The 24,125-nt window shown below is 48.2% G+C and overlaps 1 protein-coding gene across 1 annotated transcript in view; it reads left to right on the top strand.

Moving 5' to 3' along the window:
* LOC138262020 (ATP-dependent translocase ABCB1-like) overlaps nucleotides 1–24,125 on the top strand; it is a 1,142,744-nt gene that overhangs the window by 567,093 nt on the left and 551,526 nt on the right. The window contains exons 12-13 of the mRNA XM_069211672.1: nucleotides 22,029–22,139; nucleotides 23,727–23,852. Of these exons, the coding sequence (XP_069067773.1) occupies nucleotides 22,029–22,139; nucleotides 23,727–23,852 (237 nt within the window). The remainder of the gene's footprint in view (nucleotides 1–22,028; nucleotides 22,140–23,726; nucleotides 23,853–24,125) is intronic.

Genomic DNA, 24,125 nt, shown 5'->3' with positions numbered 1-24,125 from the left:
TCAGACAGGTCCAGAAGCTTTGACAGAACCTGTTACTATTGGGCCTGTTGTGCCATTGTTTACCCAGGGAAATAATGAGAATAATGTACAGAATGTTTTCAATTCAAATGCAGAAATGGAGAGATTAAGGGGGTCATTCTGACCTCTGCGGTAAAAGCCGCTTACCGCCGGTCAGAAGGCCGCCACAATACCGCCGCGGCCGCGGTCAGCCGCCACGGACATTCTGACCCACAACTGCAAAACCTCCGAAAATCCGCCCTCCACTGCAGTCCGCCACATCAGCGGCCAGCGGTAAACTGGAGAAGACCAAACCTCCACCGCCACGCCAACAGAAATACGCCCATCCCATTATGACCCGCAAATCCACGCGCCGGTCATTCAACCGTGGTATTCCATTGGCGGTACACACCGCCGCGGTCAAAATACACACACCTTTACAAACCCCTACCACATTGGACAATTTGAAAGGCACACACCTGAAACACATACACACACCACTCCCACACATCCAATACCATATAAAACACACACCCACATCACCCACAAACCCCTACCAACAAAAACCAGAGACGAAGGAGAGAGAGACACATCAGAGAATAGATAGCCAGACACACAGAGGCACACCGCAACATCACACACACCACATAGAAGCACAAAGCACCACACACCAACACACACATCATCACATACACCACCCCACACCTCATACACACCACCCCATGGCACCACAAAGGCACCCACGCTTTTCGGACCAAGAACTCCGGGTCATGGTGGAGGAGATCATAAGAGTGGAACCCCAGCTCTTCGGCTCACAGGTCCAGCACACCACCATAGCAAGGAAGGCGGAGCTCTGGCAGCGGATCGTGGACAGGGTCAACGCGGTGGGACAGCATCCCAGAAATCGAGAGGACATCCGCAAACGATGGAACGACCTACGGGGGAAGGTGCGCTCGATGGTCTCGCGACACAACATCGCAGTGCAGAAGACTGGCGGGGGACCCCCACCCACTCCACCCGAATTCACAACATGGGAGCAAGAGGTACTCAACATCCTGCATCCTGATGGCCTCGCTGGAGTACACGGAGGAATGGACTCTGGTAAGTACAAGGCCAACCACTTCACCCCCCCCCCAGCATGCTAACCCCCACCCTCACCCCCAACACCCCAGCACACATCCTCCCTGAGAATGTCTCCCCAGCACAACCCACCCAACACCAACCCCTGCATGCCACCCCCAAACTATGGACACCCATCACCTAAGCATGACCACTGCACATACCCATCACACCCCCCCACAAAACACCCGCACAACACCTCCCCCAAGGGAATGCCAGCACTGGGGGACAAGGGCACCCATAAAACGCAAGCTAATGCACACACAGAAACAATAACCATACCCTCTTACCCCATGCAGGACCCGAACGACAACACACCGGTCAGGAGGGACCAGAAATGTCCATCCCACCCCCGGAACAGGCCACTAGTGATGACAGCAGCTCTGTCGACCTGGAACCTGACGACCAGCCCGGACCATCGGGGACCTCTGGGCAGTCGGTTCCCCTCACCCAGACACAGGCCACTGCAGACCCAACCCCCTCTGGGAACAACAGCACAGCTCCCACCCAGCGGGCCCATGCCTCTGTCTCTAGGACAGGTCAAGCAGCGGTGTGTCTACCACTACAGGGCCCCCAGGGTAACCCACCAACCCAACAACAACAGGGACCTGGGGTCAGTGGGAGTGGGCACACCGTCCAGGGGACAGAGGCCCAGGGAAACAGGGCAACTCGGAGGGCTGCTGTGCGACAGGGGGGGGAGGAGAGTCCCAGGGAACCCACTCTCCAAGATGCCCTCACCACCATCATGGCTGCCTACCACCACTCACAAGAGACGATGGCGACGGTACTGGCCAGGTTCCAGGAGATCCAGGCACAGCAGGAGCAACGCTACATGGGGTTCAGCGACCAACTCAGCAACATCTCAACCGCTATGGGGAGCATAGTCCAGGCCCTGAACCGCATAGAGGACACGTTTCGGGACCATGTGGCATCACACAGGGCCCCTGTCACTAGCCAGGAACAGGAACAGCCTACCACCTCCGCCGGCGCTAGTGGACAGGAGGCCCCACCACAACGACAGCCCCCCAGAACCCCACCTCCTGCTGAACAACAACCGCCCGCAAAAGGAGCCTGAGATAAAAAAAAACGACAGAGTAGGATGTCAAGTCCCCCGCCAGCATCACATACCCCCTGAAGTCCTCCCACTGTCCCACATTGCCACCCTGTCAAACCTTGAACTGCCCCTGCTCCATCCTGCCACAGGCATATGGACAATGCACCTGTGAGACTGAGAACTGGACTCCGCCATGGACATTACTCCACCCCCACCCATCACTGTTTCACTATCATGTACCAATATCTATGCACTAATAATAAATCACACATTGCACTGAAATCAATCAGGACTCAGCCTGTCTTATTTACAAATGTATGACACATTACATATCAATTACGTATTGTGAACATTGTGAATTACACATACCGAGGTAACTTAGCATTAGTCCATGGGCCAACCAAGCCGAGGTCACGCAGTGGCTCATACAGCACAGAAAAGGGAAGGGAAAATCAAACATCATGTTCAGAGGTCTGGGGGGAAACCGACAAAGTTGAGATGCAGGAGGCTTTCAGGAAATGTAAAATGGCATGGGTGATTATTACCTGTGTGCTACTGGAAATACTGTTCTATTACTCTGTCCCTGTTGTCTGTGTCGTCCTCTGAGTCTTCCTCCTCTTCACTCTCCGCAGGCTCCACAGCTACTTCAACACCACCATCTGCACCATCCTCCTGCAGGAAAGGAACCTGACGTCGCAATGCCAGGTTGTGAAGCATACAGCAGGCCACGATGATGTGGCACACCTTCTTTGGTGAGTACATCAGGGATCCCCCAGTCATATGCAGGCACCTAAACCTGGCCTTCAGGAGGCCAAAGGTCCTTTCGATGATCCTCCTAGTTCGCCCATGGGCCTCATTGTACCGTTCCTCTGCCCTGGTCCGGGGGTTCCTTACTGGGGTCAGTAGCCAAGGCAGGTTGGGGTAACCAGAGTCACCTATTAGCCACACACGTTGTCTCTGTAGCTGCTCCATCACATAGGGGATGCTGCTATTTCGCATCACATACGCGTCATGCACTGACCCTGGGAACTTGGCATTTACATGGGAGATGTACTGGTCAGCCAAACAGACCACCTGGACATTCATCGAATGATAACTTTTTCTGTTTCGGTACACCTGCTCATCGTCTTTTGGGGGTACCAAAGCCACATGGGTCCCATCAATGGCACCAATGATGTTGGGGATATGTCCAAGGGCATAGAAATCACCCTTCCCTGTAGGCAAGTCACCCTCCTCTGGGAAAATAATGTAGCTCCGCATGAGTTTCATCAGGGCAGACAACACTCTACTCAAAATCTTTGAAAACATAGGCTGAGACATTCCAGATGACATGGCCACTGTGGTCTGGAATGACCCAGTTGCCAAAAAATGGAGGACTGACAAAACCTGCACCAGAGGGGGAATCCCTGTGGGTTGGCGGATGGGGGACATCAGGGCTGGCTCCAGCTGGGCACACAGTTCATGGATAGTGGCACGGTCAAGTCTGTGTCGAAGTATTATATGGCGTTCTTCCATTGTCGACAGGTCCACCAGCGGTCGGTACACGCGAGGATTCCTCCTTCTCATCCCAAGTCCCAGCGGACGGTGCCTAGGAAGGACAACATGGAGCACAGAGTCAGCCAAACCACAGGTATGTACAGACAGCTTGCACAGTTAAAGAATGGCAATGGGTTGAAAGGCGTGTATGTGTGGCAATTCAAGGCCTAGGCCTGTGTGTCGCAGTCAAAATTAAGCCATGTAGGCCCTTGAAATGGCGGCTGCCTGACCTGTGAAGTGGGACAATGGGATGTGAGGTCAATGCGCTGGCGGGGCACACCGTGGCGGTAGGCGGTCGAAGACCGCGGCGCAAAGCCGCATTGGTTAACATTGAAGCCTATGGGTTTCAGGAGCCAATGACGAAGTGCGCCGGCGGTCGCGGTACGCACCGCCGCGGTACGCACCGCCGCGGGCGTGACCGCCATTTTCTATCTGCTTAATCACTCGAGACCTGATCATCCACAGGAGAGGACCTATACTGCAAGTGCTGCTGTGACCTCGGTCTGGAAGATACAATGGCTGCTGCGACTGGGGAAAGGGCCTCTGCCTTCACGTCTGAAGAGTTGGAGAAGCTCGTGGATGGGGTCCTCCCCCAGTATGCGCTACTCTACGGTCCTCCAGACCAACAAGTGAGTACACCGGGTGCACATGGAATGGGCTATGCCTGTGTGGATTGGGGTGGATGTAAGTTGGTGGGGTGGGGGGCGAATGAGGAGTGCAACGCCCGACAGATGAGAGCATGTGCCATATGGCAAAGTTGGTGGGGGGGGCCAATCACATCTAACATGCAGGTCATTGATGATTTCCTCCTTTCCACCCTGTACATGTCAAATAGGTCAGCGCCCATCAGAAGATCGAGATTTGGCGTGCCATCGCCAAGGAAGTCTGGAACTTGGGGGTCCACAACAGACGGGGCACCCACTGCCGCAAGAGGTGGGAGGACATCCGCCGCGGAACAAGGAAGACCGCAGAAACACTGCTGGGGATGGCCTCCCAACCTAGGAGGGGTGCCAGTCGCACCATGACCACCCTGATGTCCCGGATCCTGGCGGTGGCCTACCCAGAATTGGATGGGCGCTTTAAGACATCATAGCAGACACAAGGGGGTGAGTATCAGCACATTCTCCTATCTTTCTGCGCAGTGGAGGCATCTGGGTGGGGGAGGAGGGCTGTGGGTGACATTAGGCCAGGGCGCTTTCTGTAGTGTAGTCCTCTCCCTTAGGCATGGCCCTGTGCCCCCGGCCCCCACCTCGGTAGGGTGACAAGTACAGCCATTGAAGGTCCAGCATCTCCCATGTGCGCGTTTGACGTCTCTTGGCCTGTTGTCCTAGTCAGTAGTACTGAGTAGTGTACCCCGAATGCGTGGCTTAGTGCATGAGGCTCCTGTGTCTGTCCTCTCCGCCAACGGTGTTGACATTGCATGCACTCAACCTGGTCTTCTTTTTTCTCCCCCCACCCTTTCTCTTCATCTTCTTGTGCATGTGTGTATTAGCATCATCAGGCGGAGGAGATTTGGCATCGGAGCACGAGGGAGCTGCAGGACACAATGCCCCGGTGGGCCCAGGAACAGACACCGAGGGCACCAGTGATCCGGAGGGCGAGGGGAGCACCACAACGGGGACCGCTGGCGAGAGCAGCGAAAGCGACACGTCCTCGGATGGGAGCTCCCTAGCGGTGGCGGCAACATCCGTGCCCCCCGCCTCTACAGGTACAGCCGCCACCCAGCGCACCAGCCCCGCCCTCCCAGCAGCCCCTCAGTCTTCGCTCCGTGCCCGTTCGCCCAGGAAGGCGCGCGTCTCCTTCGCCCCAGGCACCTCAGCCCCTGCCCCTGTTGCCCCTGCTGCCCTCAGTGCGGAGCTCATTGACCTGGTAAGGACGCTCATTGTTGGGCAGACGACCCTTTTGAATGCCATCCAGGGTGTGCAAAGGGAGGTGCAACAGAGCAATGCATACCTGGAGGGCATTCATTCGGGTCAGGCTGCCCATCAACGAGCGTTCACTGCTCTGGCCTCAGCACTGACGGCAGCCATTGTCCCTGTTTCCAGCCTCCCTCTTCTTACTGCCTCCAGCCTTTCTCTGTCTCCTGTTCCTCAGCCTATCCCATCCACACCATCAGACCAGCCTGCACACACCTCAACACCCAAGAGCAGCTCATCCAAACACAAGCACCACAGATCCCACAAACACTCACCCAAGCAACACCCAGATGCAGACATGCCAACAGCCACTGCCACCCCTGTGTCCCCCTCCTCCTCGTCTCCCTCCTCCCTGCCTGTGACGTCTACACTCACACCTGCATGCACCCCAACATCAGCCAGTGCTTCCATCACCACCTCACCCTCCAGTACAGTCCACACTCGTGCAGTCACCACCCCCACTGCCATTTACACGTCCTCTGTGTCCTCTCCCACTGTGTCTGTCACCCCCTCTTCAAAGACACACAAACGCAGGCAGCCACCCACCCAACAGCCATCCACCTCACGACAGCCTACAGCACCAGCACCTTCACCCAATGACAGCACACCTGACTCTCCTCCAACCACCTCCTCTACCTCCACTTCCATCTCCACTTCTCCTACCCTTTACCTTGGCCCTAAAAAACTTTTCATGGCTAACCTTGACCTCTTTCCCCCCGATGAGCTCCCCCATCCATCTTCAAAGAGTCCCAAGAGCACCGCAGCCACCACCAGCCTAGCTTCGGGTGTCACTGTTGTGCATGGGTTCTGGAGCCCACCCTTTGCCAGCAGTGACACATCGATCAGCAGCAAGGACACGTCCAGCCCCCCCCCGGCAAGAGGACCCGCAAAAACAAGGGCCGCCGTGCGAGGACCGACAGGGCTGCCCCCAAGGAGCAATGTGCGGCCACTTCACCACCCACACCATCTAGGGGAGGCAAGGGCCCGACAGCCCCATCAAAGGAGCGGAAGGGCAGCAGGAGCGCGGAGAAGGTGGACCCCACATGCCACATCCCAGCTGGGAAGGAGGACACTAAGGAGGCCAGGAGTCCGTCCCCGAAGGGTCCCGAAACGTCACGGTCCGAGGGCGATTGAGCAGGGAGTCCAGGCCAGGTCTGGCTCCCTTGACCTGCTGGATGAGCACCGCTGAACAGGGCCCGTGGTGCAGAAGAGCACCGCTGAACAGGGCCCGCCGTGGAGAAGAGCACTGCTGAACAGGGCCCGCGGTGAAGAAGAGCACCGCTGAACAGGGCCCGCCGTGGAGAAGAGCACCGCTGAACAGGGCCCGCGGTGAAGAAGAGCACCGCTGAACAGGGCCCGCCGTGGAGAAGAGCACCGCTGAACAGGGCCCGCGGTGAAGAAGAGCACCGCTGAACAGGGCCCGCCGTGGAGAAGAGCACCGCTGAACAGGGCCCGCGGTGAAGAAGAGCACCGCTGAACAGGGCCCCGCCGTGCAGAAGAGCACCGCTGAACAGGGCCCGCCGTGAAGATAGGCACCGCTGAACAGGGCCCGCGGTGCAGAGGAGCACCGCTGAACAGGGCCCGCTGTGGAGAAGAGCACCGCTGAACAGGGCCCGCGGTGAAGAAGAGCACCGCTGAACAGGGCCCGCCGTGGAGAAGAGCACCGCTGAACAGGGCCCGCAGTGAAGAAGAGCACCGCTGAACAGGGCCCGCCGTGGAGAAGAGCACCGCTGAACAGGGCCCGCGGTGAAGAAGAGCACCGCTGAACAGGGCCCGCCGTGTAGAAGAGCACCGCTGAACAGGGCCCGCGGTGAAGAAGAGCACCGCTGAACAGGGCCCCGCCGTGCAGAAGAGCACCGCTGAACAGGGCCCGCCGTGAAGATAGGCACCGCTGAACAGGGCCCCGCCGTGCAGAAGAGCACCGCTGAACAGGGCCCGCTGTGAAGAAGAGCACCGCTGAACAGGGCCCGCCGTGGAGAAGAGCACCGCTGAACAGGGCCCGTGGTGAAGAAGAGCACCGCTGAACAGGGCCCCGCCGTGCAGAAGAGCACCACTGAACAGGGCCCGCCGTGAAGATAGGCACCGCTGAACAGGGCCCGCGGTGCCGAGGAGCACCGCTGAACAGGGCCCGCCGTGGAGAAGAGCACCGCTGAACAGGGCCCGCGGTGAAGAAGAGCACCGCTGAACAGGGCCCGCCGTGGAGAAGAGCACCGCTGAACAGGGCCCGCGGTGAAGAAGAGCACCGCTGAACAGGGCCCGCTGTGGAGAAGAGCACCGCTGAACAGGGCCCGCGGTGAAGAAGAGCACCGCTGAACAGGGCCCGCCGTGGAGAAGAGCACCGCTGAACAGGGCCCGCGGTGAAGAAGAGCACCGCTGAACAGGGCCCCGCCGTGCAGAAGAGCACCGCTGAACAGGGCCCACGGTGAAGATAGGCACCGCTGAACAGGGCCCCGCCGTGCAAAAGAGCACCGCTGAACAGGGCCCGCGGTGAAGAAGAGCACCGCTGAACAGGGCCCGCCGTGGAGAAGAGCACCGCTGAACAGGGCCCGCGGTGAAGAAGAGCACCGCTGAACAGGGCCCCGCCGTGCAGAAGAGCACCGCTGAACAGGGCCCGCCGTGAAGATAGTCACCGCTGAACAGGGCCCCGCCGTGCAGAAGAGCACCGCTGAACAGGGCCCGCGGTGAAGAAGAGCACCGCTGAACAGGGCCCGCCGTGGAGAAGAGCACCGCTGAACAGGGCCCGCGGTGAAGAAGAGCACCGCTGAACAGGGCCCCGCCGTGCAGAAGAGCACCGCTGAACAGGGCCCACCGTGAAGATAGGCACCGCTGAACAGGGCCCACGGTGCAGAGGAGCACCGCTGAACAGGGCCCGCCGTGGAGAAGAGCACCGCTGAACAGGGCCCGCGGTGAAGAAGAGCACCGCTGAACAGGGCCCGCCGTGGAGAAGAGCACCGCTGAACAGGGCCCGCGGTGAAGAAGAGCACCGCTGAACAGGGCCCGCCGTGGAGAAGAGCACCGCTGAACAGGGCCCGCGGTGAAGAAGAGCACCGCTGAACAGGGCCCGCCGTGGAGAAGAGCACCGCTGAACAGGGCCCGCGGTGAAGAAGAGCACCGCTGAACAGGGCCCGCCGTGGAGAAGAGCACCGCTGAACAGGGCCCCGCCGTCTCAAGCACCGCTCCGCTGGGCCCTTCTTCTCAAGCACCGCTCCGCTGGGCACCGCCGTCTCAGACACCGCTCCGCTGGGCCCTTCTTCTCAAGCACTGCTCCGCTGGGCCCTTCATCTCAAGCACCGCTCCGCTGGGCCCCGCCGTCTGAAGCACCACTCCGCTGGGCCCTTCTTCTCAAGCACCGCTCCGCTGGGCCCTTCTTCTCAAGCACCGCTTCGCTGGGCCCCGCCGTCTCAAGCACCGCTCCGCTGGGCCCTTCTTCTCAAGCACCGCTCCGCTGGGCCCTTCATCTCAAGCACCGCTCCGCTGGGCACCGCTGTCTCTCCACCTCTCCGCTGGGCCCTTCCTCTCAAGCACCGCTCCGCTGGGCCCTTCATCTCAAGCACCGCTCCGCTGGGCCCTTCATCTCAAGCACCGCTCCGCTGGGCACCGCTGTCTCTCCACCTCTCCGCTGGGCCCTTCCTCTCAAGCACCGCTCCGCTGGGCCCTTCTTCTCAAGCACCGCTCCGCTGGGCCCTTCATCTCAAGCACCGCTCCGCTGGGCACCGCTGTCTCTCCACCTCTCCGCTGGGCCCTTCCTCTCAAGCACCGCTCCGCTGGGCCCTTCATCTCAAGCACCGCTCCGCTGGGCCCTTCATCTCAAGCACCGCTCCGCTGGGCACCGCTGTCTCTCCACCTCTCTGCTGGGCCCTTCCTCTCAAGCACCGCTCCTCTGGGCCCTTCTTCTCAAGCACCGCTCCGCTGGGCCCTTCATCTCAAGCACCGCTCCGCTGGGCCCCTCCGTCTCAAGCACCGCTCCGCTGGGCCCTTCATCTCAAGCACCGCTCCGCTGGGCCCCGCCGTCTCAAGCACCGCTCCGCTGGGCCCTTCCTGTCAAGCACCGCTCCGCTGGGCACCGCTGTCTCTCCACCTCTCCGCTGGGCCCTTCTTCTCAAGCACCGCTCCGCTGGGCCCTTCTTCTCAAGCACCGCTCCGCTGGGCACCGCCATCTCAAACACCGCTCCGCTGGGCCCTTCATCTCAAGCACCGCTCCGCTGGGCCCTTCTTCTCAAGCACCGCTCCGCTGGGCCCTTCATCTCAAGCACCGCTCCGCTGGGCCCCGCCGTCTCAAGCACCGCTCCGCTGGGCCCTTCATCTCAAGCACCGCTCCGCTGGGCCCCGCCGTCTCAAGCACCGCTCCGCTGGGCCCTTCCTGTCAAGCACCGCTCCGCTGGGCACCGCTGTCTCTCCACCTCTCCGCTGGGCCCTTCTTCTCAAGCACCGCTCCGCTGGGCCCTTCTTCTCAAGCACCGCTCCGCTGGGCACCGCCGTCTCAAACACCGCTCCGCTGGGCCCTTCATCTCAAGCACCGCTCCGCTGGGCACCGCTGTCTCTCCACCTCTCCGCTGGGCCCTTCCTCTCAAGCACCGCTCCGCTGGGCCCTTCTTCTCAAGCACCGCTCCGCTGGGCCCTTCATCTCAAGCACCGCTCCGCTGGGCCCTTCATCTCAAGCACCGCTCCGCTGGGCCCCGCCGTCTGAAGCACCGCTCCGCTGGGCCCTTCTTCTCAAGCACCGCTCCGCTGGGCCCTTCTTCTCAAGCACCGCTCCGCTGGGCACCGCCGTCTCAAACACCGCTCCGCTGGGCCCTTCCTGTCAAGCACCGCTCCGCTGGTCACCGCTGTCTCTCCACCTCTCCGCTGGGCCCTTCCTGTGAAGCACCGCTCCGCTGGGCACCGCCGTCTCAATCACTGTTTATGGTTCACTGTGCCCACCATGCCTCCTCCTTGACCAGTGGAGACTGTCATCCACCTGATGGACTGTGGCTTTGCACTCCCCAGGATGGTACAGTGGGCAGCCCACCCACTGTAGAGACATTGAGAGACTGTGGCTTTGCACTCCCCAGGATGGTACAGTGGGCAGCCCACCCACTGTAGAGACATTGAGAGAATGTGGCTTTGCACTCCCCAGGATGGTACAGTGGGCAGCCCACCCACTGTAGAGACATTGAGAGACTGTGGCTTTGCACTCCCCAGGATGGTACAGTGGGCAGCCCACCCACTGTAGAGACATTGAGAGACTGTGGCTTTGCACTCCCCAGGATGGTACAGTGGGCATGGTGGCTCCTCGTGGATCTGGCGTCGTGGACTCATGTGGCTGTGGTGCCCCCCCTTCCCTTCCCCCTGAGGTGCCTGTTGTTTTTACATCTGATGCCCCTGCAGTGTTCTCTCCAAAGGACTCAGGTCTCCTGTGTGGGCTTTGCCCTTGTTTCTCAAAACTTTGGCCCACGGACATGATGAATTCGTAGGATGTGCAGGACTTGTTACTTCAGTTATACACTGATGTGTATGTCATTAGTTTTCTTGTGAATATCTTTCATGGTTGTACGATAATTTTCAGGACCTTTTTGGTACATAAATATTTATTCCAAATTTGATTATGCCCTAGCATTTTTCTGGGGTGTTTGGGTGGTGTCACTGTGACTTGTTGCTCTGCATTGGTGTGTACATAGTTGGGGGGGGGGTCGCATATGTGTGTGCCCGTAACCTTTCGTCCGCCCCCCTCCCATGTGTCGTAGGTGCAGTACTCACCGTTGTCGTCTGCGCCGGACTACGTACTCGTGGTAGATGAGAAGGTAGACGAGAGCAGGTAGGATGTTTAATTCGGGTTCCATGCTGTCCTCCTTCCTCCTGGAGTGCGTAGTGGTGAGCGTTTTCCCGTTCGTAGTCTGTTTCCGCCGTGTTTTTATCGGCGGTGGTCCCGCCCCGGAAAAGGTGGCGGATTGGTGAGTTGTGATAGGGTGGGCGGTACATTGTCTGCCGCCTGGCTGTTGGCGGTGACCGCCGCGCTGTTTGTTTGTACCGCCGTGGCGGGCGGAGTGTTAAAGTGGCTGTCTGTGTTGGCGGTTCCCGCCAGGGTCAGAATTCCATATTTTTTACCGCCAGCCTGTTGGCGGGTTGGCCGCCGCTTTAACACCGACCGCCAGGGTTAGAATCACCCCCTAAATGTTCCTCCAGGAATCATGTCTCCAATGAACTAGACTTTTGACAAGATAGGTCCACTAATTTATTTGAGTTATTCCAGAACTTCACAGATTCCAGAGACTCCATGTTTTACTCCACAGGGCATACCAAATGTAAGTAATAATGTACCCAATGTAAATAATGAATACAGTTTGACTGCTCAGAAGTTAACAGACTGGCTAGAAAAGATGACTGGAACGAAGATGAAGGCAAATACTGAGAGGGAAAATTAATTGAACCTGGCAAGGCTTAAAAATGAAATAATTGAGGGAACAATTGATGTAAATAGAATAGATTCGTATAGTGAAGTTGAGTTACGCTTCATATGTAAAATTGTTATACACAGAGCAGCACTGATTCACGAGAAATTAGCAGACCTTGCAGAGAAATATGACATAGATCTTGAGAAACCAAATCAACTGAGAAGAAGTTACAGATTAGAATTTGATTCAAAAGATTCAAGAACATGAGAATACCAGGAATGAAGATTCATATCTAAGAATTAATTCAGAATATCCAATTATGGGGAGCATTGGACAAATGGGAAGACAGACAAGTGAAATAAAGAGATCAGAAGAAAAAGGAGTCTGCAAATTTGAATACTAATGTACAGCAGACTGATAATACAGTAAAAGTATTTCCAATGAGAGAAATTCCAGGAGGGAATTTTGTACATGTCCGTTGGAGCAGAAGTGATATTTTGTCATTTACAAATGACTACCCTAGATTGAGAGAGAAACCAGTGGAATGGTACCAGCAAATAGATAGGTTTATTAAGCTTGCAAAATGCCTGTGGAAAGACTTGAATACCCTTTTAGGAACAGTGGTTCCAGCTGATATATGTGTTGAATGCAAGAGGAGTGAAGACTGGCCAACAAGAGAGCCTCCACGATATCCAGTCACAGGTGCATCATCACCTGATGTAATGAAGTACTATTTCAAAGTGATTGAATTTTTAAAAACGATAGTTTCACCCAAAAGTATTGATTGGCAGAGAATTGATAGAACAGCACAGGAAGCAAAACAGTCAATACATGCATACTATGAGAGATTGCTGTAAGTGTTTAAACATTACAGGGGCACAGAAACAATTGAGCCAAAAGACATGATTCATTTTGTGTTTAGATTTGTTGAAGGTTTGAGACCTGAAATTGGACAGATGCCTAAGAGTATTTGTTGGCAAGCAATACTGGTTGATAAAATGTTACAGTTTGCAAAATACTATATTGACGAGGTTTAAATGATGCAGAAGAAATGGAAGGAAAAGGCGATGGTGATGCAGATTAAAGCGGCACAATCAGGGATGCAGGGAAATTATCCACAGCAGCAGAGAATCTATCCTCAACAACAGGGAAACATGTTGTTTCAGAATCAAGCAAGAAGTGGAAGTTGTGGTGGAGATGGAGGTGGTAATCCCATCAATTTGAATGTGATGGTCAATTCAGGTGATATGTAGGTAATGAAAAGGATGTTACCTTGTCAAAGTTGTGTTTTTTTGGGCATTGGAAGCTTGAGTGTCCAGTGTTGGTACAAGAAGGTATAGTTACGGAGATGAATGCATAAATCAGATTCCAAATTTGAGAGGTCCAAGAATGAGGGGTCATAATTTAAATGTCCAAAATAATCAGATGCAGATTCCTCAGCAAATGCAAAGTTTTCAACCAATGCAGCAAATATAAATGTCACGTTTTCAGGTGCCACAGTCACAGTTAATTCAACCTCAGGTACAAATGGTAACAAAGCAACAAATGGAAATACCTCAAGCTCCAATGATGCAGAAGCAGATGATGCTTCCTCAGCAAAACACAGGTCAAAAGTTAAATCACAGTAATCAAACAGTTAAACAGTTCACACTTCAAAGTGAGGATGAATCGAATGATGAAGTGATGAGTGATGGAATGATGGGTGAGAATGAAAGTTCGGATGGAAAAAATGCATGTTAGCAGCTTCGTTAAAAGTGGATCAAAAGGGTCCTTATGTAAATGGAAAGGTTATAGGTCATGATGTCTCATTTCTAGTTTATCCAGGAGCTACACTCTCTACAGTGAGAACAGCAGTTGTTCCTAATGTGCCACTTTCTGGGAAAACAATCCAGATTGTAGGAGTTGCAAATCAGTTTCTGATAAACCCAATTACAGAACTAGTCCCTCTTTAAATTGGAAACTTTGAAGGCTACACAAATGTGTAGTTTGCGACTCGAGTCCAGTTTCCTTGTTAGAAAGAGATCTATTGTGCAAAACAAAATGTCTGATTACCTGTTCAAATGATGGAATTGCTATTCAGGCGAATAGTGATGATAATGATTTAACTATGCAAACTGAATGTGATTCAGTGAATGAAGAGTTTCCACCCATTAAAGACCTGCCGACTGATTTACAGGATGCGTTTCACTAAAAAGTTTGGGATTTTTATGGAAAAAATATTAGTCTGATCAAAGGAGTTGAACAGTTAAAGTCACAGTCAAACCTGTAGTTTTTCCCCAGATACCACAGTATTACATGGCACCAGATGTAATTGAAGGAGTAATTCCTGTAATTGAAGATTTTGTGAAGCAGGGAGTTCTAAAAGAAGTGCTGAACAGTCCATGTAATCCTATTTTGCAGATGAATCCTCCAGTTACACAAAGAGTTGTCAGAATAATGGTTCCTTTTGATGAAGCTCGTATGAAAGCTTTTACCGAGTTGAGAGAGAGTTTGTGCATCACACCAGCTTTGGGAATGCCAGACTACACAAAACCATTTATATTGTTTTGCCATGAAAGATATTTCTGTGCTTTTTCTGTTCTCACACAGGTACATGGTGGCATAAAACGCCATATAGCATATTTTCCTGCTACTTTAGATCCAGTCGCAGCAGCTTTACCTGGATGTTTGCAAGCTGTGGAAGCGATTGGTACTTCTATATCACATTCTGAAGCTATTGTGATGGGACATCCTGTAACTGTTTTGGCCTCTCACTCTGTTGAAATTTTGCTGGCCCGTACGAAAAATACAGTACCTGATGCGAATAGCAAGACATTATCATGGACAAGCACATACTGGCAGAGATGCAATGATTCAAACCTTTAAAAAATATTGGTTTAATCCAGTTTAGACTGGTTGCCGAAGCAATTTGTCACAAATGTGTCACCAGCCAACAACGTGGGAAAAAGAACAGTTGTCATTTTGAGTCACATTGGAAGAACAGGGGGGCCATTTAACAGAATGCAAATGTATTTCATTGAGGTGACTATGTGTGGTGGTTTAAGATACGTGTTGGTGATTGTATTTTTAGTCACTGGATTAAAGCTTACCCTGCACATAGAAATGATAATCTCACAGTTGCAAAGCTTTTGCTTGGAGAATTGATACCAAGGTTTGGATTTCCAGCCTCTATAGAATCAGATAGAGGAAGCCACTTCAATAACAAAGTGATAAAGTTACTATGTTCAGCCTTAAACATTGAGCAGAAGTTGCACTGTAGCTATCGACCTGTAGCATCTGGATTGGTGGAGCAAATGAATGGCACACTGAAAGCATGACTTGCAAAGATATGTGCAGCTACTCATCAGAAATGGCCGGATACGTTGTCTTTGGTTTTGATGAGCATAAGGAACACACCCGATAGGAAGACTGGACCATCTCCCCATGAAATCCTCAGTGGGTAGAGCAACGAGGTTGCCAGCTGTTCCTGCAAATGCTCTTGTGAATATAACAGATGATATGGTGCTGTATTACTGCAAAAAGCTAGCTGATGTGGTTCGCTCTTTCTCTCACCAGGTGGAAGCAATAGGTGTGCAACCATCCCAGGACCAGTGTCACAGTCTGTGGGCTGGCAACTGGGTGGTGGTCAAGAAGCATGTGAGAAAAAGTTGTCGGGAACCTAGGTGGAAGGGTCTGTATCAAGCTGTACTTATGACTACGACTGCTGTGAAGTGCGCTGGGATCTAGAATTGGATACATGCCAGCCACATGAGGAAAGTGCCCTATCCACTAGAAAATGAAAATTAGTTGTTGAGAGTATCAACAGCTATTGACCAGTCTCAAGAAGCAAGAAGAGAGACTGTGGACAGTGCAATCTGGTGAATATCCAGGTACACCTCTGAGAGATGAAACAGAGATTCCTTAAGTTGTTCAAGCATCAGCAAATAAAGTAGGAGAGTTAAGTCAGAGAAGAACTCTCCCAGAAGCAGACCAGTGGGAAGACCAGTTGAAACAAATTACATTTCCTGAAGAAGCAACTTATTAAGGAGTTGAGTTGGATCAAAGTCACAAAGATTTGACTACTCCTGAATTGGGGAATGGTGCAGGTATATCAAGTCAAAGTGAAAATCCTGCCGAAGCAAGAAGAGCTAGGAGTCCAGTTTTGCTAAAGATGCTGTCAAAGAAAATTGTGTAAAGAGACAAGTGGTTTGAGTTACAGACAAATGAAACCGTTCCAGATGTTCTGCAGACAATAAATGAAGAGCAAGACAGAACAACAAGAGTAAACACGGATGAAGATCTGAGTGAAGGAGAGAAGAAAAAGAGTTGCAAGTCGATAATACTCTGGTCCTGAATGGGGATACTGTGCAACAGATGAGTGGCAATGAGATTTTTGTCTTTTTGTTTTGATCTTGAATATCCAGATCAAGAATTTGGAATTGAATGTGTTTTTTAATTGAAGTTTGAAACTAAAGTGCCAGCTGAACAAGAAGAATATTACATGCTAACCGGTTTTTGACAAACTGAACCAATTTTGACAAGCTGATCAACCAATTGTTGTCAACAGTTCTGGAAAAGAGTCAGAAATCTGCAAATAACTGCAAAGAAAAGTATTTTGTTTTTGATTTTTGGCTGCATAGTTAAATATTTTTTCTTTTTCTTCAACTTTCTGATTCTTTACAGAATGGATAACAATCATAATAGAGTGAAATCAAATAGGTGTTGTAAGTGTATGTATACTGCTTTGGGAATTGTATGTGTGTTAGTGTGTTTGCTGTTGATTGTGATCATAAGTATTCATCACACACCTGAAAATAGTTATATTAATTCTGTAGAGACTACTACACTTTCAAAGTTAGAAAAGCTTAATAGGAATGAGAAACACTTACATTTAGACCACTCACAAGGAGCTCTTTCTTCTAATGTTTTCTATTGCTTATTGTATGTTGAGATGATGAATGTGAGACTATTATGTTTGTTCACAAATTCCTTCATCAGTGGAAGAAGGAGTAACATACCATAGTTTGCCATTAACATATGGATTTAGTTGTAGTCTTCTATTAACAAGGCTTTATAATCAGGAATACATTCAGTATCTCTACTTTAAACTATACGTAGTGTTTTGTTTTGTTCTGATTAATCAGCATTTCAGTAACATTGCCTTCAAAAGAAATATTGACATTGTGGGAGGTTTCTTCGAGCCTGTGCTAACATATGGGGCTACCTATGCAGATCGCAATAACTTTACATGTTTGCTTTCACCAGTAGAAAAGTCCTTTTTAGATCAAACTATTGACAGCAGAAAGGCTTTTAATGAGAAGGAGAAAGTGTTAGTGAAAAGGACATAAAAAATGATTATGCATTTAGTGAAACTAAAACCCAAGGGAAGTTAGCTTTGGATGTGCAACATGTAAGAAAGCTTTGCATTTATACAACACAATCTAGAATTGATACTAATTTTGTTGGAACAAGTAAATGCAGACATGTATTTCTTTTTAAGAATTCATGGGACTTTCTGCTACATGGCCAGGACTCTGTTATTCCAGGAGTTTTCATACATCTGTGGACAGAATGCTTATTATCGTCTCCCAAGGGGATGGTATGGGACTTGCTATTTGGGAGTTGTATTCCCAAAAAATTACCAAATATATAACATAGATGACACACGTAATTCAAGCGAATTGCAAAGATCAAGACCAAAAAAAGAAACCTATCCTGAAATAATTGGGATATATTTGGAGCAATTATTCCTTCTGTAGGAGTTGTTCTGAATGTTCTGAAAATTCGAAAATTGTCTACTATTGTGGAAAACATGCTGATTTTTCTGGTGCTGTAATACTAATGGATACTGAAATGGCTGTGGTCCGTTCAATGGTTCTTAAGAACCGTTTTACGTTAGATATCATTTTAGCAAAAGAAGGTGGAGTCTGCCAGATGCTGAAATCGAAACATTGTTGTACCTACATTTCCAACAATAGTAAAGGAATTAGAAATGTTATTGAGAACCTGACAGATTCAAATTCAGACTTAAGAGATCTAAAAGAGCCATGGTTATGGGAAAATGTTGACAAAAGTGTGACAAATGTGAGAAATTGGCTGGGTAATCTTGGTAAAGGGATTGTGGGAAAGATTCTGAGACCATTATTGATTGTAATTCCTTGTGTCATTTGTACTATCAGATTTTACAAACTGTATAAACTGATTAAGAGAAAACAAATGAAAAATGATCAGATGAAGTAAGAATTGAGACTTGGAAAACTGAGAAGCAAACAATTTTATGATTTAAGTCAAACTGAAAATTGGAGAAATACAAGAAAGAACAGATGTATTAGAGAGACTAAGTTTTAGGCTAATATAAATTAATTAATACATTAATTAATATAGTATTGTGATGACATATATAGTCATCTGAGGAGGAATTGTTAGAGTGTTAAAATTACTGATCAAACTGCGTGATTAACTGAAAGAAAACCATGCCTTTAAAAGTGCAAGGCTGATATGAAAATGAAGCCTACAGTGATAATTGACACAGATATTTTGAAAATGAAAATAAATCACTGTCTAATTAAATGTATTTTATGTCTTACTAACTGAGAGGAATGAAAAAATAATAATGACATGTTCAGAAAATAAATAGTTTGAGTTTTATGAATGTTGTACACGGCACATTTTACTGTGTCTTTAAACAGGCCTGTGTAAAGCTAATTCAGATGAAATAATGTGATGTTTAGAAATTGCTAATGTGGATGGAAAGTCACTACCAATGTTCTGTCCTTCCTGAAGCATCCTGTTGACATGGAGGGAAATGTACTTATAGTGATGCAAATGGTTAGTTCCTGTTAGATGATATTCCACAGAAAACAATGGCTTTCAGTAGTTTTATGTAATTTGAAACATTTCATTTCTGCAAAGGGAAACGGTGATGGCAGTGGAAGAAGCTGAACCAATGAGGGAGAAAAAGAAAATAAGAATGCAACAGGAAGAAATGTGCTTTAGTTTTAATTGGTTGTGTCCTAAAAACCCCATAGTCTGACGAATGGTAGAGCAGCTAGTTATTTTCTGGGACTTTAATATAGCAATGTTTAGGTGATGTCATGGCACATTTATCTCTTTTTTGCTGGAGGAGAGACTTATTTATTTCTTGCTAAAGTGAGACTTATTCTTTCTTGCTCAAGCTCAGATGGATTGAAGATTCTCTCTTGCTGCAGTTACTGTCTGTGCTGTATTCAGATGTGTTACTATCCCTGCTAGTGAAATAATGTGCTATGTGCCACTTGCAGTTCAGACGCATTAAGGCCAAATATTACTGAACTATTCCCAAATATGTCACTGACCACTGAAGATGACCAGAATATGCTCAACTGATGAAAACTTCTCTGCCTGCTGATCCCATTAAAGAAAGATATAACCTAATGTGCACATTTGTGTTTCCTGCAGGTTTACATGTTTTTACATGTTTTACTCTTCTAGAAACCCAACCGTTATTTTTGCTATTGCCATATATAGATGTTTTCCAAATTATTTTTGTCTTTTTTTCCTTTTTGCATGAAGTCCAACATGCTTAATTTAATTAGGGTAATAGTTAGAATGTCACATTCTGATTTTGACTGCACACAATAACTGATTGTGAATAATCCACCTGTGTTAACTCAATGCATTCAATCTCAACTGTGCATCTGATATTGCTGTTATTCTGCATGGTTATTCTAAAGTGCCTAGTAATTCATATTCTGTCAAAGCTGAGATTCTTTAGAAGGTTTGGTCAACCTGTATTATTCATGTATCTTTATAATAATTTGGTTTTGCGCTTGATTTATGTGATTTTTGCATTGTTAATCTAAAGAGCAATAAATGTTTGAACTTTACTAAACTGGTATGGTGATTCATGGCCAAATAGGTCATGGTGTGTTTCGATTGCTGACTCTAGTGTTGATTAATTATGGTATTGTTTGGTTTTGTTTATTGCTGACTTCGTTTTGTTCAGAGCCTAACACTCACACCCATCTGAGTCCAAAGGTTTATTCGACCTCATGAGGGTAAGTGGTTGGTTACCCCTACGTGTCCCCTTATAAAATAAATTATCAAAATAAATACAAGGTAGGACGCACACTTTTGATATCTCAAACTAACAAAAAATGAAAGGCTGTTCGCTCACCATTGCAGCTCTTCATGACATGCCCCCTTTTGCCAGTGGTTGGAAGTTGGGCGAGCCAGCACTCACTTTTAGGGACAGCCACTTATTTGACTAATCAATTTTGTCAGCTCTGGAATATGAACTATTCAAAAAATCTGTGCATGGCGCTGAAGAAGTTCATGATCTTTTTCCTGGTTTGAAATATGGTATTAATATGATGTATTCACAACCAATATGGTGATTATTGCGCACCATGCAGAATATCAGCTTCTTACATTTTACTGACATTAACCTACTTTTATGAAATAGACTCAAACTGTATTTGTAACTCAGCTGTCAATGTTATGAAACACTGACCAATTATTGCAAACATTTGAAACATTAACTCAATCTAAAGATACATAGGCCCAGATTTATGCCAAAGTGGTGCAGCGCAGTGCTGTGCCAAAAATAGCAGCACTGTGCTGCGACACTTTTGAAACACAGGAATGCACTGTATTTACAGGAAGACGGCCTACCCCTGCGTTTCCCCCTGCGCCCGCACTGAATTAAGCTGCCTGCCCCAATGCAGGTATCCTTGCAACATAGTGCAAGGGTGTCTGCGTTGAGGAGATAGACAGTTTATGGGCAGGACGGAATGCCTTCCTGCACATAAACAAGCATCCATGCCATTTATGCTTCTTCGATGTGTGCTGCAGACGAGGAGGAAAAAAAATATTCCTCTACATTTTGCTATGCGAACGCCACCCATGGGGTAACGTTACTTTTTGGCGCTACCACAGATTTGCGATTTCCTGTAAATCCGGGGCAGCATCACAAGCAATGGGTGTTGCAGTCGAATGCCCACTGCAACATCCATACATAGCACGTCCCTCTGACGCAGAAAGCTTCATCGGAGGGGCCCATATTTACAAGGAGATGTAGCACCACAAAAAAGTGGCATTATACCTTCTTGTAAATATGGAGCAGTGGTTAGCGCCAGCGGACCGTCAGTAAAAGTGACGCTGTGAAGCTAGGGGCTCTTAAATATGACCCATAGTTTTGTTTTAATGAACTGACTCACAACTCATGCCCTTATGCCAAATAGTCAATTAAACTTCATTACCTCAGTTCACTGGACTATGGATAATTGCCCAACTATCCAATTTATCATATGTGAAATATTTATTTTCATCATACTTGAATTATAATATATTTGGTATCCATGCATTACATATGATGCATTTTACATCACATAAAATACAAACATAAATTAAATGTGCGAGAACTCCAAAGCCCAGCTCATAAACTCCATCAATCACTTTGAGGTTAATGGCAGAAACTAGCTATTGTGATAAACTAAATGCATTTCCAATATTCTTCGATTTTATTCAATTAAATGTTTTTTTTCTTTATAACAACAACACAAATTTACCACTAAATAAACCAAGTAGTAGTTCGGAAACCATGGGTGGAAAGTATTCCAGACTTCTGCTTTATTGTACACGAAATAGATTGTGTTATTGTGTTATTCACTAATGATGACCCCAAATAATCAAGTTATGGTACAACGTTGTGGAATTCAGGTATTTGTTATTTTTCAGTGGACGTTATTATCACTGTGCCCCCAGTACACATTCTCCCAGCAAATTAATATCACAAAGAAAACAACTTTTCAGTGCTTAGAGGTCCCTTAAAATTTAGTTTAGTTTAGAGTTACTTGTTCAATCCCAGGAAATAGCTGAACAAGCAAACAATGTAGTTGGCAGTGAAATCGAGTATGTATTGTTATAGCCACTCAGTACACTATAAAACCCCTGCCCACCCTTCTCAACCTCTTTGCTCTTAAATGTCAATCTGTTTTTTTCGGAGAACAAGCATCGATTAGCTATGTTTTATTAATGGAAATTGTTTTTCTTTTTTTCTTTTTTTTTGTCCAGTAGAAACGCCTTATTGATAGCAGTTCTACAGATGGACACAAACCAGACGGATTGGCAGGAAGGATTGAATTTAAAAACATCCACTTCTCATACCCAACAAGACCTGATGTTAAAGTAAGGGCATTACACCAATACATCTGTGCCCCTTTTATGATTAAACGGTTGATCTTTGAATTATGAGAGATGCCTTCATATGGGTTTGCATTGACTGAAATGTCAGACATTGCCTATTTAAAATCATATTAAAAAATATATATAACACACAGATCACTATCACATGAAAACACCGTAAAAGGGCCGTAACTATGAAAAAGTGCATGTGGGTATTTATGCCTCTGCCTGGACGTATCTTTCGGTTTTATTCTATTCACAAACATTCCCAGAAGTACAAATGGAAAATGCAACTGTTGCAGGATTCTGAGATTACTTCTAGGAATATCATGTGACCCTTTTGGATGGTTCCTAATCCACATGTGTGGAATTCTCCATACTGGAGGGCTCCAAACACCGGGAATTGAGTCTGTTGTGCCAATGCACTTTTTTCTCCACTGGAATATAATTTTACTCCACAGTGAAAATATTTTTACTCTTGCAGAAAACCCTTCCCCCAGCAGTCCCACGACATTCTCCTTTCATCCTGAAAGGGCACTTATCCAGCTCTCTGACTATATCCAGTTTAAAAAAGGGATGTGTAGGACTCTGGAAATGCCCACAAATCCTCCTATCTGTGCCATTCTCAAGCTTTCAAGGCAAACCATGCATTTGAATTCATACGTCCCACCAGGAGTATTCCACAGTGGGAAATCCATATACATCTGCCAAGAATAGCTTTGTGAATTCCTGACAGGAGTGAAAAGGGAACCCTTCCGACACGAAACCAATGGTTCCCACAGTGTAGACACCCTCTATGGCACAAGGGAATCTTTGTTGGGCCATTGCATTTTAACAACCAAAACTGCAACAGCGCAGGGAGCGAGCAGAACAGCATCACTTCTTAGTAGCTATGACTGTGTTCTGCTAATGTCTTTTCACACAAAGCAACACAACAACTTTACTTGCTGCATGGCATTGAGTAATTTCTGCAAAAATCTAAACCAGCATGTTTTGTGGCAAGAATACACTAATTCATGGGAGAAATAGGGGGAATATATATGGACAGATAGCAGATATTTGCAAAGCTGTTTCTCTGCAGTTTTCCCTGTTCACCTACTTGTAGAGACAGGGGTGGCTTGCAAAGTTATAGAATCGCTTTTCCAAGTCATCAGAAATGGAAAACAGCGTAAATTGAAAAAAAAAAAAATATTCACTTTAGCCATGCTATCATTTATTAAGTGAATCCTGCATCTGAGACTCTGGGGATAATGTGAAGCAGATGCAGTGAGTACACATTTAAAAAATAAAAAGACTTACACTGTATATTACACATAACATATGCCTTCTTGCAGTCTGTGCAAGCTGTTATAGCAACAACTGATCTGCAAAATTAGTCTAATTTTTAATATATTGCCTATCACACCTTTATTTATTTACTGCAATCAGCCATACAACATTATGTTCATGTCAATTTGGCAATTCTTCTACCTTATAGATGGGCTTCGTGTGAGAGTGAGCTCACTTCTTTTACTTTTTCTTTAGTCACTTTATCACTTACTGTTTGGTGTAATATTTCAGTTCTGGCTGATATCTAAATGTAATTTTCAGGTTCTTAAAGGTTTAAACCTAATTGTTGCACCTGGAAAGACCACTGCTCTTGTTGGTTCCAGCGGCTGTGGAAAAAGTACCACGATTCAGCTATTACAAAGATTTTATGATCCGCAGCAAGGGGAGGTAAACATTTTTATTTTTTCACGTTAACAAATTGTATTCATTCTCTTATGAAATAGCGGTCAATATTCTGTTAGTAACTGGCCACTTCTTGTTGTAAGTCCAGCTGTAAATGTCATGCCATGTTATATAGTTGTTCATTGCAGTTCAACAATTGTATAGCTGGTTCACAGAAGTAGTTATGTTTCAATTTACATTTGACAGCTATCTACAGCACAATATCTATCAGAATCACACAGTAATCAACCTCGGCAGTAAAGCACAAGGAAGGTGTGG

This window comes from Pleurodeles waltl, chromosome 10 (assembly GCF_031143425.1).
Source record: "Pleurodeles waltl isolate 20211129_DDA chromosome 10, aPleWal1.hap1.20221129, whole genome shotgun sequence".
In the NCBI taxonomy this organism is placed as follows: domain Eukaryota; kingdom Metazoa; phylum Chordata; class Amphibia; order Caudata; family Salamandridae; genus Pleurodeles; species Pleurodeles waltl.
Note: the sequence above shows the minus strand (reverse complement) of the source record. Positions and strands in the feature narration are given on the sequence as shown.